Raw genomic sequence first — 20,022 nt, 5'->3', positions numbered from 1 at the left:
GTGCATGAAAAAAGACCTGCCTGCATTTTGTTTTGCCCATAGGCTGTTGTGAAGGCCAAGACTTTAACTGGCTTCAATCGCCATTAGCCAAGATGGTCAGAGATGAAACCCCATGCTCTGGGTAGCCTTAGGCCTCTGACTGGCAGATGCTGGGACTGGACAACAGGAATGGATCACTTGATGATTGCCCTGTTCTGTTCATTCCCTTTGAAGTATCTGGCATTGGCCACTGTCAGAAGACAGGACACTGGGCTAGATGGGCCATGGGTCTGACCCAGTATGGTCATTCTGTTCTGATGAAAATTAGATGCACCATTACCATGAATGGTGATGACTGAGGAGTGGGTAGGAGGGACTGTCCAGCTACACCCCTTGGGCAATTTCAGGAGGAATTGTATTATTAACAGTCACCGCAATTATTTATATCACTATAGCACCCAAAATTGGATTGGGGCTCCATTGTGTGAGGTGCTGTACACACAGGCCTGCTCTAAACTACGCAGTTAGGTCCATGTAAGGCAGTTACGTTGACCTAATTATGTCAGTGTCTACACTACAGCCTTGCTCCTGCCAATGTAAGTGCCCTACTACACAGACATAACTCCACCTTGACATAAGCCCTACGCCTCTTGTGGGTGTAGTTAGGGCAACGTTTAGTGTTGGTGTAGACACTGTGTTATTTACAGTGGCTGTTGGCAGTCTTGTCAATTTCAGAGCTCCATGATGCGCCTGCCTGGCTCCCCGCTGCAGGAGGTGAGAAGTCTTGGTGGTGCCCTCCCACACCTGCTCCTGGCAGGGAACAGGGAGACAAGAAGCCTGGATGGCAGCTTGGCTCCAGGTGGGGAGCTGGTGGTTAAAAGTGTTTTTTTTTTTTTTTTTTTGGAGATTAAACTGGTTTAGATGGGCTACAGCCCCTGCCATAAGCACCGCACTTTTATCACTGTGTAGGATCCCTTTAGATTAATGCAACACCCTCAAAGCCCTTCAGGGCAAAGATTGTGTCTTGTGTTTGTACAGCACTCAGCAAAATGGGACCACAACCCCTGTTGGGATCTTTGGATGCCACCATACTATCAATATTTACTACTATATTTGTGTCTGAAATTGGCTTATCTACTAATGGTACAGGTAATATCTAGGCTTGTTGGAACTTAAGAGCTAAAAGGGGAAAAAATCAGTTTATTCCCTATGTATTTGACAGTACTTTGTGCATAGTAAATTTCACCATTTCTCAAATTTGAGAGTGTCTGACCCACAGCAACAGGGAGAGAAAAGCTTTAAGAACAGGAAAATGTGACTGTAAAAGACACAAAAATTGACCAGGGAACTTGGGGGCAGATGGAAAACACGAAATTTGTTTTTTGAAACTAGCTACATTGCCAGTTAATGATGTCCCTTTAACTTTATTATGGATCTATGCTTCCTGGCATCTTGTGAACACTCCAACTCAAAAGTGATACTATAAACCAGTGTGTGAACAGGTTTAAGCTATTGTTTTCCTATCTACTGGATTTGCTCTTTGGAACACCAGATCACAGAACTGGTCTATCATGTCAGTCTGGTATCTTGCTTCTGCCAATAACCAGTGCTTCAAAGGAAAGAGCATCAGAGCTCTCAGAGCTAATTGTGTACTGCTATAAGGATGGAGAGAATTCCTTCCTGAGGCATGCAGCAGTCCTGACATACTGATGCATGAGCTTTGAAAGCCTTTATTTTTCAGCATCCAAAATAGTACTTGTACTCCGGTAACAACTACACCAGGTGAGGCACTTGTCCATACAGAGAGGAAGACGCAACAGAAATTAAAATCCAAGACAAAGAGGAGGAAGACAATCACAATATACAAGAGAGTTTAATATGCTTTAAACATATGCATCTATTAGCTATACCCCAATGCCACTCCACAAACCCATTAGTTGCTGGCTAATTTCCTCTTGGCATTAAAGAAGTGAATCCAGAGGAGAGATCTGAAGAAGAGTGCAGCAACCTGATGTATCAGTTCAGAGAGAGCATTCCATGAAAGAAGGGGCAGCATCCAAGGAGATGGTTGCAGGAGATGCAGACAAGTGGGCAGTTTAGTGAGCACTGGTCAAATTAGCCATTGATGCTATGGGACCAGATGATGTCCTATGCTAGTGAATGACAGAGAGAAGCTACCGGCTGTGTGGATACTGCTCCCTTCTTTATTTGCCTATCATGCATCCATCAACCACCTCCTTGTTCTCATATGCTACAACATCAGGAAGGGAGCGTGAGCAGCATTCACTTTGCCCATCCTAATCTTACATGTGTCAATCAAGACCACGCTGGCCCTTCTCTGCCTTGTGAATCACTGATCTGAGTGAGGCTTTAGGAAAAATTCTCTGCAAGACTAAGCTGTCCACACACCTATTGCTGGAGGTTTGCAGCAGGGCCCTAAGAACTGAACCCAGGTGGCTGAATGCAGCAGGGAGATGGATCGGTGATGTGATCTCTTCCTTACAGAGCAGTCGGCTGGGAAACACTGACCAAACGGAAAGATTTTGCGCACGGTGATTCCCTGAAAGTTTTCTGGCCATGCAGAAGTAGGCCTGTGGTCCCCTTCACAGCCCCTTAATGCTACTCCTCACCTGGGCAGAGGAGGTGCTGTAGAGCAACACTGACACTCCGAGTTGCGTGCCTGAAGGCTGCCTTGCTGTGGAACGCCTGGCACGGTGATAGCCAAGTTGGCAGCTTCCATTGTTTGTGGGATATTTTTCCTCCTTTCTCACATTCTCCTAACAAAGATTCTGATTAATGATCGCTCATTCCTAATTGTCAAATTTCTTTTCCTTCATCCTGTGTCTAATCACCAGTGACAGAAGCCATTACGCAAATGAGAGCAGACGACTTCCCACAACTGTTCTCGTTGGTAAAAGCCTTGTAATTTAAAGCTCTGATTTGTAGAGGAAAGCTGCGTTTCCCCAAGGCGTCCGGGCATCTGTTCCACTTACACTCCGAGAGCCTCCACTTCCGCTCCCTCCCCCGCCAATTAATCCTCTGCTCGCAACAAATATTTGACTTGCAAGGCAGTAATTAGAACTTACTTTGCATGCGTTCACCACAGCGAGAGCTTTGCCTCCTTCCTCCTCGGCTTGCTCATCTCAGAACCCATCCCATGCAGCAGCAGAGCAAAACAATGCACGAAGGAGGTGGTGACTGCTTGACTCCTCAGAAGGAAACTTCCCGCTGACCTCCAACCTCCCAAGACATCGTGGTGGTTGAAGCCCAGCTCTTCAACTGGAGGGAGCTGAGCTCCAATAGCCATCAAAATGCACCAGGAACCGCCTTACAAAAAGAAGGTGGCAGCAGAGGGGAATGCAGAGATGTAGGAATATAAAGGAAAGACCAGTGGAAGGAAAACACAGTGTTTCCTACCTCATATGATGGTTGTGAGGCTTAATAAATGGCTCAGGGCAACACACTAAGCTGCGAAACAGAAGGCTGCAGCTAAGGGAGGTAGGAAAGCTGCATGATCATGGACTGCATACCATGTCTTGAAAGCTACTGCCTGACCTCCCTGCTCCCTTGGTGCCTCTTAATGCAGCCAGCCACAGGGCAGTTCATCTATATGAAGACAGTAGCAACCTGCCACCTTTCTACAGGACACTGTTCAGCCATGAAAGCACATACAGCCTGGAACCCTATGGCCAAAAGGAGGCCTTCCACTTCCCTAGGAGAATCTGCCTTCAAAAGAACGGGGGAGAGGGTGAAGACAAAGAAAAGCAAATGGGAGCTAGAGAAGAGAAAGAGAAACCTAGAGAAGAGACAAGAAAAGGATGTAAATTAAACATACAGGAGTCAGATCAGGCGTGTTTTTCTCAAGAGCTCTAACACACTCACTGGATGACTCACTTCACTTTTGTGCCTCAGTTTCCCCATCTGGAAAAAATGGGCGAATTCATCCCTCCCGATTCTGTTGTGAGGCTTGTTAGTAAAGTGCTTTGTGTTCAGTGGATGCAAGCAGCCACCAAAGGGCGAGTGGACATTTCTGAACTGTGGCCTGTCACCAAAGTAAGTTACTCAAAAGGCATGCTCACAGCACAGACACTAGACAGGGTTAGGACAGGCACTAGGAAAGGGTCAAGCCAGGCACTCTCACACATACCCATAATCTGACTGCACCGTGCTAGAGCTCCTCAGACCAAGTAACCCACTGCCAGTACCTCTGTCCACCCAGCTGCCCAGCTCTCCACCACCCCCCTCCACTTCATATTTGCCATTTCCTCTCAAACAGAGATATCAAGAGACCTAAGAGCAATCACACGCTCACCACCCCCATTCTGCAGTTTTGTTTTACAGGTTAAACACAAAAATCCAATCAGAACATTGGATTAGGGAAGTTCCCAAAACACCTTCATGAAGAAGCCTGATCTTGCCCACCCAGCCCTTCCTCAGCTTACTACACCTGCACAGTAGTTACCTAAATCAATTCCCACCCATTGAGGTTTCGCAGGTGGCTGAATACACACGACAGTTCATAATGAGCTACCAGGCCTGTATGTACTCATTTCCTGGAAGTGTAACAGACATGAGGCAATACCCATAGGCATTGATGCACACCTGAAGTATGTACAGGCAAGCTCCCACAAATACTAACCTGGACCTACAGGTGCAGATCTGCTGATTACCAAATAAAGTGAGGAATTGGCTGAATGCACAATGGGGATGAGATGGCTCAGGGGACTGATAATGGGATATGCGGCTTTTCATCTCTACGCTGCGCCTGCATCTCCAGCACATGCTGGTGCTGACTGACAGTCATGACTACCTGACAGACTGGGTGGTCTCTGGGAAAAGTTCTCATGCTTGTTGCCAAAGGACAAGAGTCCATATTGAAGGCCATAAATCAAAGGGGACTAATTTACACTCGACAGTGCTCTCAAAGGTAAAGGATTGGATCAGCCATATCCTAGACTCCTTTCTCACTCTTAGAGGCATGGTTCCTTCAGATCAAGGGAAGGCTGCTTGGAGGGGCAGTGGTCACAGCTTGCACTGCTATTACTCCTGCTACACTGGCTCTGAGGATAAAAGGATGTCAGAGGCTAGGGCTGTCAATCAGGCACCTTTCACCTGCTCTGAATTCATTCAAACAATCTGAAGTGAAAGAGTTCTGAGTTCTAACCTCCACCTGCAACCAGCCTGGGTGGCCAGCTCCATGTCGCTTCCCACAGGAGTCCTGATCAGATGCCTTCCTGTTCTCCTTTAGGGAGCAGCACTCAGAGAATAAAAGCCACACACTTCTGTTGTTCAACATTGGTTGTATTTAAGAACTACATTTCAGAAGGTACCATGTGTTTCTCACACACACACACATAACTTCCCAAGACCAGGGTAGGGGCACTGAAAACACAGGGTGGAAAGGGGGGAGGGGGGGAAAAAAGAGAGAGTCCATCAGTGCATTGTAAACTGAGCTTTCATGCCAGTCAAGTGCAGCAAAAACTGTTCTGACACTTCAAAGTTAGACCTTTGGCAAATAAAGAAGGAAGGACCCTGAAGTTCCAGATATACCATCCTTCATGAGCCCCTTGGAATTCTCAGCCTGGGCTTCAGGAGCTGGTGGCGCCCCACGAGCTGCTCAGAACACTGGCTGAGACTGCTGTGCTCCCAAGAGTGGCACGCAGGTGAGACTCCAGCTGAGTGTCTTCCCACCAAGGGCGGAGAGACTGCACACACCAACAACTCTTGGGAAGGCTTCACTTTCAGGCAGAGGCAGAAGAGGGTCCTTCCTCCCTCCCCCAAGGCTGAACGTTGACACGAATCCAGCTGAGTGACCTTCATTCTGACCTAGACAGTGCTCTGGAGAGGAAGTTTGTCTCCTGCTGCTCTCTTTGACCTTGATTATATACTGCTAAGTCAGGGACACAGAGATGTTTGGTAACAAGACTCCTGCTCTGACCCGTAGCACCTCTCTTGGTATCAGAGCCACAAATAGTGATGGTCAACAGACAGACACCGAAGTTCCATCCAGATGCTGTCCAACAACTCAGTTTTGCTGAGTCTTTCTTCTATTCCTGCATAAGAGAAGTTCACAGTAAACGGTACAAGAGTCGTCCCAGCACAAGATGGGACATGGCATGCCATGGATATCATTCTGTTTCCGCAACAACATCTCCTCTCTGGGCTACACACTTCACAGAAACCCAAATGTCACAATCAGTCCTAAACAGTCAAGGAGACAAAGCACTACGAAACATAGTGAAGAGAACACCCTTCACTGGTCAGCGGGGTGAATTAGATGGGATCCAAACCAGCTTTTCTAATCTTGATTATCAATTACAACCGTGTTCAGTATGCAAGTTTCCCACCCAGGAACAGCAGAGCAAGGCAAGGCAAGGCAAGGCTCCATGTGAGTTTGGAAGGCTCTGCAGGGAAAGGACTAGGAAGGCATGCTAGTTTTTCAGGGCGATTGCCAGGACTCTAAAAGGAAGTTCTGCTGCTCCTGTAGACTCTCTCTTCTCATTCTGAAAATTGTTGTGCCAAGTATGAGAACATAAAGGATTCAAACAAAATGAACACAGGTATGAAAGTTTCCCCGCCTCCCCACATGACCATACAAGGAAGGGAGCAACACTACAGCCTCACAACACACACAGTTAATTAGTAAAGGGCACTTTCTGTGTTTTGTCCAGGAAGCCGGCACCCCCTGGTGGAGAAAAGGGAAGCTGATTTTAACTGGCTATTCATCAGTCTCAGGGCCCCAGGAGATCAATTTTGACATGGTTTCATCGTGGGAGACTTGGTGAGTGCCCTCGTAATCTGTCTCCCTCACCACGTTACATCCACTTCTAACCATGCTGCAGCTTTAGAGAAAAGCAGGAGACCTTCACTCCTCAAAGAACTCTGCTGTGAACGGGAGAGAGGAGGTTTCCTGTGACACATCTGACAGAGGCAGGACTCAAAGGGTGGCGTTGTGTGCATACATACTGTATGGATTCAACTTGATCACCCTGCTAGGTACCAAGCTCCCAATACCCTGAGCACTGCATCTTTTGGGAGCAGGGTGGTGGGGGGGGTTCCAAACCATCTTTCCAGTTTCTCCTCAAACAAGTCATCACATGCTCATTCCTGCTGTCCCACGGTGCCAAGACCCAGCAAGAACAAGACCTCTAACACAACAGGATCATGGAACCTAAGGCTTTCTGCTATCCAGGCTGACTGTCCCAGATTTCAGGGGTACTGTGTCCACTGCCAGCACCATCACAGAAACCCAGCCACTGGGCTTGTGGAAACAAGACCACTCTTGGCTCCCTTCCAAACTGTTCTTTCAACACTTTAAATTAAAACCCAAAGAAGAAAAGCATTCGAGTGCCAGACGCCACATTCCTCGTCTCGGCAGACAGGGGAAACACACTTATTGGAAGCTGGATTCTTGCTCACTAAGTGCAGGTTCTTTCTTGGGAGATTCAGTTGGATGACAGTGAGGGAAGGGGGAAGGAGGTGGGCTAATGGTTTTGCAGTTCCAGTAGTCCCCTTAATTGTCGTGGAGTGGGACAGAGATGGGCCAGCAGCCCATCAGTCTTAAGTGCTGCGTGCAATACCAGCGCTCAGTATCTTCCATTACTCGTGAATGAAGCAGCTCCACCGTCAGTCACCCAGGTGGCCAGGGTCTAGTCATACCGACCCTTAATCATCATGTTCAACAGGGGACCCACCTGTTCAAAGCAAAAACAGATTATTAGCCATGGCAAGCGCAGAGCAACAAGGGCGGCACAGCCTGCAGCCTAACTCCCACAAGCTAAGCTGGGCCGGGCCAGGCCAGGCCAGAGAAGGGGATCTCAGAGGAATACAGATTGGGAAGAAGTGGAGCTGGTTATTCTGCCCAGTTAGCAGTGAACCAATCTCCTGATAAGATTCAGAGGAGATGTCAAATGAGTCTTGATCGCTTATGGTTATTAAAGATCCCCTAGCATCTTCCACCAGAGTTAACCACAGTGTCCTGGCGAGTAGTGACAACTTTCCTACACAAAATCCCACCTGCAGTTTCAACTGGAGACAGTTTTCTTCACTTCCTGTTCTAATCTTATGCCACACTGAACAGGGGCTGCTTTATTTTCGAGTGGAGAAGGAGCATTTCCTCTGTATCACCAGTAAGGTACTCTGGGGTTACTTAAAATCACAAGCATTATAGAAAGGGAAGACAATATTTGTCCCTCAATCCTAAGGTTTGGCCTGCAGTCAAGGCTGCTCCTATCCCTCAGCATTCCCTGTGAATAGTCAGGGAAGGAATCTCTCATCATGCATTAGTATTGAAAGGCATTTTTATTTGGATCATCCAGATAGCATGTAAATTGGATAAAGAACATTTGTTGACATTATACAGAGATTTAAGTGTTCTTGCACTAATCAGTGGTCTAGGACCAGTGCTTGGAAGGGTTTACTGGCCATGAAAACGTTTGTATTCCACACCCAGTATTTCAACCTCCACCAAAGAGATAACAGCCCTTCAAAACCAGATTCTGATTCCCAGTTTAATCCACTGCGTCATGAGATGCCAGCTGGTAAAAATCATATTGGAACTCAAGTGGGGGGAAAAAAGCAAGGTGGTATTCAAAATGAGTCAGTTTTGAGGTCAAATCTCTCAGCCCAGCAGAGCTAAAAAATAAAATTGTGTATCCCACTGAAAAACTGATTATGGAGCATTTATTTATCACCCTCCCTGCTCCTGAAATATCATACCTTAATGTTGTCACTAGTGCCTCTGACCAGCATCCTTTTCTGCCAGCATCCGCAACCAAACAGCGCAAGCTGTGGGCAGAAGAGACTATTTCCCAGTTTTTGCACTACGTCACTGGTTGTACTCATCAGCCCAAGCACTGTACTTTGAGGATCTCAGCCTTTTGTGTCCAAGGACTATTAGGGTAGAGGATGAAGAATTGCCACTAGTGCGGTGTCACCCATCCCCATTAATATCACAGGCAGCCTCGGGTGGTTTGCTGGGATCCAGAGTTCTGCAGTCCACACTTGGACATTTCAGTGGGGGTGGCAGCATCTCTAACTTTTACTTTACCTCTTGTGGGTTTCCCAGGGCCTCTCCCAGCATCTTCTCAATGTTCCTCATTATCGCCACTTTCTGATGCGCCTTTAAGGGATACTCAATTCTCTTTGGGGTGGGAGCACCCTGAAAGTAAAGAGAAAGAACACCTCATTGTGTCCTTCCTGAAATGCCTCAACCTTACCCCAATCTTAGCAAACAATGCCACTCACACCCAAGCACCCTGGCTATTCAACTGCAATACCCCCATGCCTCTAGAGGAAGAAACCTTGCTAGTGACAAGTCCTTATAGACAAGATTAAGAATAGGTTAGAAGAATACATTCCAGGGATGGTCCAATCTAGGCACACTTAATCCTGCCTCAGCACAGGGGGGGTGGACTACATAACCCCGTGAGGTCCCCTCCAGCCGTAAATTTCTATGATTCAGGCAGTAGAGTTCTCCATGCTTGCCATCCTGTCTTCATGGTGGGGTGCCACAGGGACAGTGGGAATCCTACTGAATAATGGGCTCCCACAGGAGTGCAGATGGACATGTGCTTACCTTGTACCAGAAGTTCACAGTGATGGTGGTTCCGCCATTCAGCAGAGACTCAATGTGATGCCACCTACATGGAAACACAAAACGGGAGAGCTACTATCAAAAGAATGAGCTACACAGACATAAGTGTTGGATGCAAGCCAGAGTGCAGGAGAGGCACCTTGGCATGTCACTCAGTCACCAGCACAATTACTTGAACAACTCCCCTTAGTTATTTAAATGTGCATTGCTAGAGCACATCTCACTGTAGTATGCGAATGCCTCATGCACATTAACAGATTTATCCTCAACATTCAGAGGTAGCAGATATTATTACTCCCATTTCACAGATGGGAAACTGAAGCATGGAGTGGTTAAGACTTGTTCAAGATCTCACTACAAATCTGTAGCTTGGCCAGAAATAGGAGCCGAGATCTTCTGAATCGCAGTGCAATGCTTTAATCAAAAGACCACCCTTTCTGTCTAAATCTCTGCACCTGCTGGCCACACTCCCTCCCCTCCTTCTCCCAGCTCATTGGATCCTCCTTACCAGTACATAGGGATGTAGAGCACATCACCCGGGCCTACCACTGTCTCATAGCCAACCACGTTCTGGAAATTGGGAAACTTCTCATAGTCAGGATTGTCAAAGTCCACCTAGCAGATCAAGAGACAAGGATGCAGCACTGATCAGCCAGAGGGAGGAAATTCAGGAGTGCACTCTGCTCAGACAGCAGCCTCTACTGCAGGTTCTCCCTGCAGGTCTGTCCTGTGCAGCAGTTACATTCCTATACAGTGTACCAGTCCCAGGTGCGGTGTATAGTTCCACACACACTTCCAACTCCTGCAGCACAGCCCAAGGCAGATCTGCGTCGAGTAGCTCTCTTGGAATAGGTGTCTTGTTAAATACTTAAGAAAAAGAGGGGAGGAGGGAAAGGTACGAGAGAAGAAGCAATGTCCCTGTTATTTCCCATCAGTAGGAAATGCTTATGACTAAAAGAAAAACGTCTTTGGACCAAAGCAAACAAAATAAGAATACTGGTACCATTCCAGAAGAGTTATGTTCTGTGGCTGACAAATGCACCACTCAAACACCCAAGGCACAGTAAACAACACTTGGCATTTCTACAGCATCTCAAGGAACTGCCAACATTCAGCTTCATAACACCAGTGTGCTAGACAGAAGATCGGAAAACTGAGACACTGAGACTGACATGCCCTACTCAGGGCTAGAGCTCTGTCGGCTCCAAGCACTAAAATATACTGCCTCACAGTGACACTAAAGAAGTCTAATTCATAACTCTGATGCACAATAGAGTCCCATTTTCCAGCACCACATATCGATACCAAAGGTAACAACTAGTGGACGTGCTCTAAAGGCTCAGCATCAGGATAGGCACTAGTACACTGTACTGATACTGGCATATCGCCCATGGATTTAGTGATTTTTATGCACGTTCTTTTTTGGTGCATAGTAGGGAACAGATCCAGTTCACTATAGATCTTATTCTCACCTGGCTCTGCCTGTCACATGGATGGTGCACAGGGTAAGGGTAGAGGCATTCAAACTGATCTGGAGGGAACAGGATACACCGCTTGTAGCCCTTAATCTGAGCGAAGAAGTTCTGTTGCTCATCATAGTGAGCTGGTGTCACATTCCCTGGACAAAGAAAGAGACTGATAACTCTCACATATACTTTAAAGGCTTGGGCAAAGGAACAGGTTATAGGCCTCACTGGGGCAACAACGAACTGCCATACATGTCTATAGAACTAAACAGAGCAAAGGATCCTAAAGCACTTTACAAACCAGGCATTACAGCAGGGCTAGCAACTGCTAGAGTTAAAGTTACAGAACAGTTTCCGTTTTAACCCTCATTCTCAGTTACTCCCAACTCTCACTTTTCATTATGAGTTTTTCCAATTTGGTCTCAGCCTGAAGGTGGAAGGTAACATTTATAGAAAGTTTTAAGAAAACCTGTTCAGCTGTTTGAGTACAAGAGTGGGAAAGAACTTGTTTTAAGAAGACCCAATAACTTAAGAACCTTGATGCCTGAAGAAAGGAAGATGCAATTATGGCATAGAAACGGCCCTCTCTAAAAAGGGCCCCACATGGTACATTTGCATGCTTTGCTCACAAATTTCTTTCCACTCCCATGAGATGCCAAATGACAGTTCCTTCACAGTAGGTCTTTATAACATGACTGTCCCTCCCCTTTCTCTGATACTTTGACCAGCAGTGAGATAGTTAGCAAGACTGATTCTTTTGGTTAGACTTGAGTCAACTAGCCCTTAAACCAAACCCTGGACACCACTCTGAGCTATTGCTTCTGTAAATTCAGACCTCACTGCGATGGTTTACATTTTCTTTGCATTTTGAAGGTATCTTAGTGACCACAATGGCTAGACACTTAAAAGGAATTAACTGGAACTGTAGATTCTGAACCACAAGATGGCAACCTCCAGAAACATGTCCCATTTCACCATAGCAAACTGACCCAGTCTGAACCCTCAGTGACTGACTGCCCTGATGAGATTTGGAATTCATCTGACCAAGATACGACCCTTTGAAAAGTGCCAATGTAGTGTTTTTGAAAGGTTTCAGAAACACACACAAAAGGCTGCTCTGCACATGGATGAACAGCTTACACTTCACTGCATAGGGATAAGTGTAGCCAGAACTTGAACAAGCCAGCAATTTCTGAGGATTTTAAGATTGTACCCCAGGAGATACAAGTATGATGGACAGCTGGATTACGTTGCATCCAGCATGCCTCAGAACTTTTAAAGTTCATCCTCAAAATGTCAAGGTAAAGAAATATCAACCTTCTACTAAAATGCTCTGTATAAAGGAAATGAAGTAGTGTATATATTTTCCAGTACCTAAGTCTACATATCAGTCTCTAAATTAATTAGAGGTTCCACTTTATGCTATATTTTAGGAGTTATCTATTTCCAAGTTCCCCAGTGCCCGATATAATTTTGCAATATCAGATTTAAGTCTCATTCAAGAGACAGCTCCTCCCTGCAATACACTGCCCATTAACACTATCCTGAAGCACTGCTTCAGTACTGATTCAGGAAAGAACGTTTCTTAGTAAGTTACCAGCATCTCCTCCTGCAATATCTGGGTTTTCCTTGGTGGTCTCCCATGCAAATATTGAACAGATCTAATCCTGCTTAGCTTGCAAGATCTTAAACTCTGATCTTCTCAGTTCTACTGCTGGTCCCTGCTTGCAGTTAATTCGAATACATAAAAATAAGTTAGAGGACACTGTACTGAGCATCAAATCCAAAAAGCCTGAAGTGCTCAAGTAAGACACAGGGATCAGTTCATCCCCCACTGATATATGCCAGGGGTGGCTATGTCAACTATTAGTTCAAAACACACTGCACAACTTTTGTCTGTATCAGAGTTGACACTTCAGGGAGTAATTAGACACGTAGAAATTTATCTTCCAGCAACCACAAGCAGAAGGGTACTCTCCTGACCCTCTCTCCATGCAACATAAATTAAAAATTGTGTGTACAAGGAGTCCCCCCTTAAAGCTATCTGTGCTGCTTCAGAGACACTCTGCAAACAAGTGGTAAGTTCAGATTAAAGCGACCCCCAGAGTTGAAATACACCAGAATTACCAAGTCTCCCTCATGCCCTTCAGAATCAACACTGGTTGCTTACCTTCCATGCCAATAAGCAGTAAGTTGGAAGTCAGTTGCCCCCAGCCACGCTTCCCTTGCTGCTTGTTAATCCAGTTCCAGTTAAAGCCCAAGAAATCCATCACAATCTTCCTTCCAACCGTGTCATTCAGAGTCTGCTGCAGATACAACCTGTATTTCCCAAGGGAAAAATGAGTGTTACGCATACATATGGATACACAGGCATCTTCTCATCCACCCTTAGAGAGATGTCTTTCCCGGTCTTCTCACACACACACACACACACACACACACACTCCATACTAACAGAGACAGGTAGATTTCATGTATGTGAAACATGTTAAGAGGAGACCAATATCACAAGTTAACTTCAGGAACTACGTGGAGAATTACATGTCCCACTCAGCTCTCTGCAAAAGAGGGAAATCTAGTTTTTAGAAATTCTACTCTGTCACCAACAGTGGCAAGCAAAACTATAAGAAATGTAGGTGTCTGTGGAAAGGAAAAGTTCCAAAAATCCGAGGGATCAAACTTCGTCTGCAGAATTTCCCACCATAGGAGGAAATTAAATCTAATTTAGATCAAACAGTAATCGGTTGAGTAAAGATTTTGGGATGAGTGGGGCTTTGGAGCAATCCAAAACGATTTCCGAGATCTCAGAGGAATGGCTAGAAGAAACACTAACCAGCAAGTGCAGCAGGAGGGAAGCTTAAATCCCAATCCATTATCAAGCAAGCGACTGTACAGTCAAGCAAAGTTAATCAATATCCCCCAAATTAACTCTTCCACTTACTTTCCGTCACTAACCACCAGAGGGGCCTCTCTGATTAAGAGTTCCTGTGGGCAGAATGTCTGTGAAGGAATATAGCACATCAACCTCAGACCTCAGCTGGTCATACACTAAGGTGCCTTTAGTTGTAGGAGACCAAACTATCAGTGCCTCAGTCACTGCAATCTCAGCGGTACATGCATTAGACACCCTATACCCATATTCACCAGCAAAGCTGTGTAAGGTCTGTGATAGGTTCTGGCATATCATCTAAAAGGGCAAAACCTGAGGGGGAACTGAATGGCTCTGAAAACTGGTAATGGCATACAGAGCCACTGGGTGGTATATAGCTTGTTCAACCTCGGCCAAGGTTAATAGCATCCAGAAGTTGTTACCATCCAGTAACTGCTTGGTGGCCTGTTGAAAGCAGTTGCTGGGATAAGGCTAGTTGCTAGTGGATAAGCATCCACATAAATATTGCCAGCACAACTGCCACTAATTTGCACCATTGCTAGCAGTCTCAGAAGAGAGGCCATGCAATATACAATAAGAGACTCGACACCATTCTCATCTGCTAAGTCAGAGCTAGCATACATTGGTGGGACAGCATAGGAAAAGTTGGATTGCCAGTGGGTGACTTTTCTAGGGATCATGGCCTTTAGCCTTCAGTGCTGCCAAGCAAAGCATCTTTCACGAGCACTGTATTCCTGCCAAAGAACGTGAAAGTCCTATCAGGAAAACACTGAAAAATTCTGTGATAAATGTAGACAGACATCTTTGAAACACTTAACAAGTGGATGACCAAACCCAGGACACCTGAGAACACCACCCTCCTCCAACACTGAATCTGAGGAGGAGAAATCATAGTGAAGATGAAAAAAAGCGGGTCCAAATGCTCTCTCAAATCATTTACAGTGCCTAAATCTTAAATCGATCACCAGTTAAACCTGTGCAACTGGAGAGCTTTCCAAGTATCACCTACCTCTCACCACTCCCTTGCTGCTGTATTTCCTGGAGTCTCTCCATAAACTCACTAAACTTCATCTCTTCCCTGTTCGACTTCGGCTTGAAGTTCTTGAAATTGGCCATTTTCTTCTCATCATAGTACAAAAACTTGTATGTGCTGGCGTTATACACTGAGAAGTCCCCATTGCCAATGTTCTCCTGGAGGTAGTCCAGGTCCCACTTCAGGGCAGGATACACCAAGTTTGTATCTGTTAGGACCACTGGCTCCTAGACAGGAAAAGAAAGCACACTGGTTCAAGGATTTCTGGAGAAACTGGGAGATACTTTAACTCATTATCATAACCATACAGTTTCCCTTCTGAAGCAGTAGGAAGGGGGAGGAGGAAAATCAGGCAACAGGGTCTGGGAAGGAGGAGGAAGAAAGTCCCAAAAATACAAGAAAAATTAGGAACTAGTCACCACTTTCTCGTGATATGCTCACAAAGGAGTGCCAGATGCCACTAATCAACTCTATAAACCAGTCATAGAAGCATGTCAGGGAAGGATACGGAAATTACTTTATTTGGTTATACCACATGGTCTTTCTAGTCCAATATCCTGACTTGGACAGCAGCTAATGCGAAGGATAAGACACCCCCATAATACATAGAGTATAGGATAGGATATGAATACTCCACACCGCCTTATAGTGGTCTCGGGTTTGATTCCTGGACAGGTGAATCTAGGAATGACGCTGAAGAAGAGTGTTCTGTTCCAGGAAAGTAGGTAGAAATATTTGTATTGATCCTTAGAAGCCCCTTTGGTAATTTAAGGAGCAGTGCTGAAATCTGAAAGGAACCAGTCTCTGTCTCATCCTCCTCCAACAGAAAGGTCAAGCTGAGGTACAGGCAAAGGGATAGCAGAGATTATCCCATTTCCTAGATGGACACAGATGTAGTCAGAATCCTCCCTAGAAGGAAATTCCATCCATCTCCCCTATACCATAAACAGTTACTTGAAAACACCCCAGCCTTTTCCATACTTCTTTCCACACATACTCCCCAAACTTCCTAAGAACCACCCCTATGTTTCTAAAGGCTAATCTACACTAGAAGCACTATATCGGCACAGCTGCACTGCTGTGGCATGTTTGGTGAAGACGCTCTTCTGTCAGCATAACGCCACCTCCGCAAGAGGCCAATAGCTGTGTCGGCAGGAGAACATCTTCATCAACATAGTGCTGTCCACACCGGCGCTTAGATCGGTATAATGTACGTCGCTCCGGAGAGGTAGCTTTTTCACACCATGAGCAACGTAAGTTATATCAACATAAGCGGAAGTGTAGACGAGCCCTGAAACTTGCATGCCCACTTCCCTTCTTATGGATTTGCTTCCATGAAACCACAAGTACCTCACTCATTTCATAGACATTAAAGATGGGGAAGCCTTACTAAATCCCATCTACTTTGAACCATGGCAACGAGTATAGGATTGGTCCCTACGGTACTGTCTTCAAATTGGTGACAACACCCAAATTTGGCATCAAAGTCCAAGTCTGTAAAAACATTGCTTTCCAAAATAAAGTTTTCATGATTTACATTCCAGAACAAAGATCTAACTTTCCCTGAAGCTTTCGCAACTGCAACAGTGCAGCAACTGACAGAAAGGCTAACTATGAACAAAAGGGGAAAACAAACATTAATTTTTCAATGCCCAAATTGAGAAAAAAGGGAAACAGCCAATGTGAGAAATGATAATTTAATTACTTTCAATATTAATGTTGTTCCTCACAACACAAGAAATTAAAGCACTGCTTACAGTGTATGATCTTGTACACGGCAATGACTCAAGTGGCTTCTCTTGGGAGGTGATTCCACAGCCCAATTCTCTCTCCTTCAGAAAGCTTTCCCCATACCTAACCTACATTTCCTCTCTAATCTTCTCTCCTTTACTCTTAGTTCTATCACATATACCACCTTCAGAAATCCCACTCTTGCTAGGTGCTCTCAGCCTTTGGAGACTTCCTCCATGAGCCCTTTACCCACAGCACATAGATCCCTGGGCTGCTAACACCATCCAGAGTGAGTCAGCAGGTGCTCACACCTGCTCACCAGGAACCCCAAGTGCACATGATCTCCCCCACACAAACACACTCCTTGACAGATACACATCAGCCCCCGCTATCAGCCCCAGCCTCCCACCCACGACACCCCTGGGCTTTGTCCCCACACACCCCCAGCACTATCAAGTGCCCTGCCCCCCCACACCGTCACACTCTGTACCTCAAAGCAGCACCCTTAACCCCCATATTCAGCACTGTCATATAATTATGATATGTTCTGTTCAAAGTATGCCTTGTGAGGTATCATTTTGAAAGGCTTGATCTGTTGAACATTAATATTCTGTTGGATTGTACGTACTATCATTGTATGTGAGGTTATGAAGTTTTGCTATGTGTGTGTTACTGAAATATGTTGTGAGGTTGGGAAGACCCACAACCAGCTTTTTAGATACAACAATGTTGTATCCAGAAGTATTGATGGCCCATTGAAGAGAATCCACTTTCCCAACAACCATCTCAGAGAAACCACATATACAATGGCGACTGCTTGACCCACATCATAGCAAAAAATCTTTCCAGCGAACTTGTGGAAGTAACATCATCATTTAGCCTAACTCCCCCAACAACTCAACACCTGGAAGAAACATCTAGAGGACAAAGACTTTGAATTGGGGAGGGTGGTCCTGGGCTGGAGGCATAAGCGCCAACTCCGGACGTGCTCCAGCCCGAGCACCCACAGGAAAAAAATAGGGGGAGCTCAGCACCCACTGGCAGCCCCATGGAGCAGCACCTCCTGCCCACCACAATCAGCTGTTCAGCAGCGTGCAGGAGGGGAAGGAGAAGCAGGAGTGGGGTGTGCTTGGGGTAGAGGGTGGAATGGGGTGAGAAGAGGCAGGATGGGGATAGGAAAAGGGCAGGAAGAGGCAGGGAGTGGGTGGGAGCTTGGGGGAAGGGATGGAGTGGGGGCAGGGCCTGGGGCATAGCGGGAGCTGAGCATACCCACCCCACCCTGGGCAAATCACAAAGTCAGCACCTCTGGCTGGAGGAGAGTCCCAGGCTGTGTACTGAGGAACTATACTGTCTGTCAGGGCAAGACATTGCTTGATTCAAATCCTGTTTAGCTTATAAAACTTAGACTGCAAATTTATTTTATTTCATTTCTTAGGTAACCAACTTTGATCTCTATGCTAGCTATTTATAATAACTTAAAATTATCTTTCTGTAGTTAATAAATCTGTCATATTTTACCTAAAACAGTGTGTTTTGGTTGAAGTACTTGGTGCTCAGTTTACAAAGGCTAGTGTGTGTCCCCTCCAGTCGAGGGAGGGGCCAAGTGGGTAATGAACCTTACACCGGGCAGGCTTCTGACCGGGGCAGGACCTCACAGCTCTGAGGCCCGAGGCTGGGGGGAACTGGATGGAGCCTCTGTGTTGTTGGCTCATGAGCGTCTGGGACGAGCATTCACGTAACTCAGCTGGGTGTGTCCTGTCCACGTTTGCGTAAGCCCAGCACCCGCCAGAGCTGCCTCGCTTGACACAGCCTCACCCTGTGAGGGATGCCCCAGGCTGGTGGGGCAGAGGCTCAGCAGCCCCGCGGCCCCTCTCGCCCCGCAGAGCCCTCCCCACACCCAGCGCTCCCCACCTCACGCCCCTTGTCACGCAGGCGTCAGCCCCCGCGGCCCGGGCACCTCGTTCTCGATCAGCTCCTCGGCGCGGGGGTCGCTGTGGCTGAGCCGGGGGATGGGCTGCGTCCGGAAGGTGTAATGGCGGAACTGCGACTCGCTCCAGCCGGGCCCCGCCGTCTCCTCGGCCTCCTCCCGAGCCCCGGAGCCCCCCGCCTCCGCGGACGAGGAGGAGGAGGCCGCCGCCATCGCCGCCTACACCGGAAATGGAACCCGGAACCGGAAATACCCGACTTCACCTCCATAGTGACGCCGGAAACAGAAGGAAAGCCATAGAGAGGAGAAGCCTGGGGGGCTCCGAAGTGGGAGCGGCGCCCCCAGCAGCACGGGTGGGAGAATTGCCCTGGGGAGAGGCTACAGCGCCCCCAGCGGTACAAAATGAGATAGTAGCAGGGAGAGGATTGGGAACCTCAGGATTGTATTCAATAATGTAAGCCCCCAGTCGAGGAAGGCCCAGATCCCCAAGGATATTTTAAAATTTTATTAAAGCTAATGTTAAAAAATATATATAATACACAGGTTGGGAAAAGAGTGTCTGTACATCTGGGTATGGTGCTTAGATTATCCACAAATACAAAGTTAATTTTTAAAAGTCATATGATACCTAGAATCAGAGGGGTAGCCATGTTAGTCTGGATCTGAGAAAGCGGCAAAGAGTCCTGTGGCACCTTATAGACTAACAGACGTATTGGAGCATAAGCTTTCGTGGGTGAATACCCACTTCCTCAGATGCAAGAAGTGGGTATTCACCCACGAAAGCTTATGCTCCAATACATCTGTTCGTCTACAAGGTGCCAGAGGACTCTTTGCTGCTTTCATGATACCTAGAGTACATAATCAGCAATAACCCAAATTTAGGTGAATAGATTAACAATACAGTTTAGATATCAGCATCTGAATACTCCGATACATCACTCATGAAAAGTTGTACGGAAATTTGGTTGTGGAAAGCAAAATATACCAATGAGTGGAGATTGTCTGCTCAGTAGTTGAGAATTAGGTTGGTTCAGAGGCAGATTTACCATGAAACAAACAGCGCAGTGGCACTGGGCCCCCAATGACAGTGGGGCCCCCAAAACGCAGGACAAATCTCATCTGACAACCTGCCCCCGAGTCCCAGCCGGCAGCGCAGCAGGAGACCCGCTGTCCCCGTCCTCACAAGCAGTGTGCAGAGACATGCCAGCCGCAGGGCTAAGGTGGCTCCCAGCTCGCTTTGCCTCCCTCCCTCTGCGCCGCTCCTGGAAGTGGCCGGCATGTCCCCGCAGCCCCCGGGGGTCTCTGTGTGTGTGTCTCTCCGTGTGTTGCCACCGCCCTTACTCCGCAGCTCCCACTGGCTGGGAACTGCAGCCAATAGGAGCTGCTGGGGCGGTGCCTGCA

At 46.8% G+C, this 20,022-nt stretch overlaps 1 protein-coding gene across 1 annotated transcript; it reads right to left on the bottom strand.

The window, feature by feature from the left end:
• Positions 1-1,836: 1,836 nt before the first annotated feature.
• HIF1AN (hypoxia inducible factor 1 subunit alpha inhibitor) lies at positions 1,837-18,852 on the bottom strand. The gene is made up of 8 exons (XM_084635578.1): positions 18,652-18,852; positions 14,940-15,190; positions 13,211-13,359; positions 11,047-11,192; positions 10,083-10,189; positions 9,557-9,620; positions 9,029-9,139; positions 1,837-7,673 (listed from the first exon to the last, which is right to left on the bottom strand). The coding sequence occupies exons 1-8, from the start codon at positions 18,832-18,834 to the stop codon at positions 7,629-7,631; spliced, it is 1,056 nt and encodes a 351-aa protein (XP_084491704.1). The 5' UTR covers positions 18,835-18,852; the 3' UTR covers positions 1,837-7,628.
• Positions 18,853-20,022: the final 1,170 nt, after the last annotated feature.

Source organism: Lepidochelys olivacea (assembly GCF_965140295.1).
Source record: "Lepidochelys olivacea isolate rLepOli2 genome assembly, chromosome: 7".
Lineage (NCBI taxonomy): Eukaryota > Metazoa > Chordata > Testudines > Cheloniidae > Lepidochelys > Lepidochelys olivacea.
The sequence above is the reverse complement of the archived record's forward strand: the minus strand, read 5'-3'. Positions and strand labels throughout refer to the sequence as shown.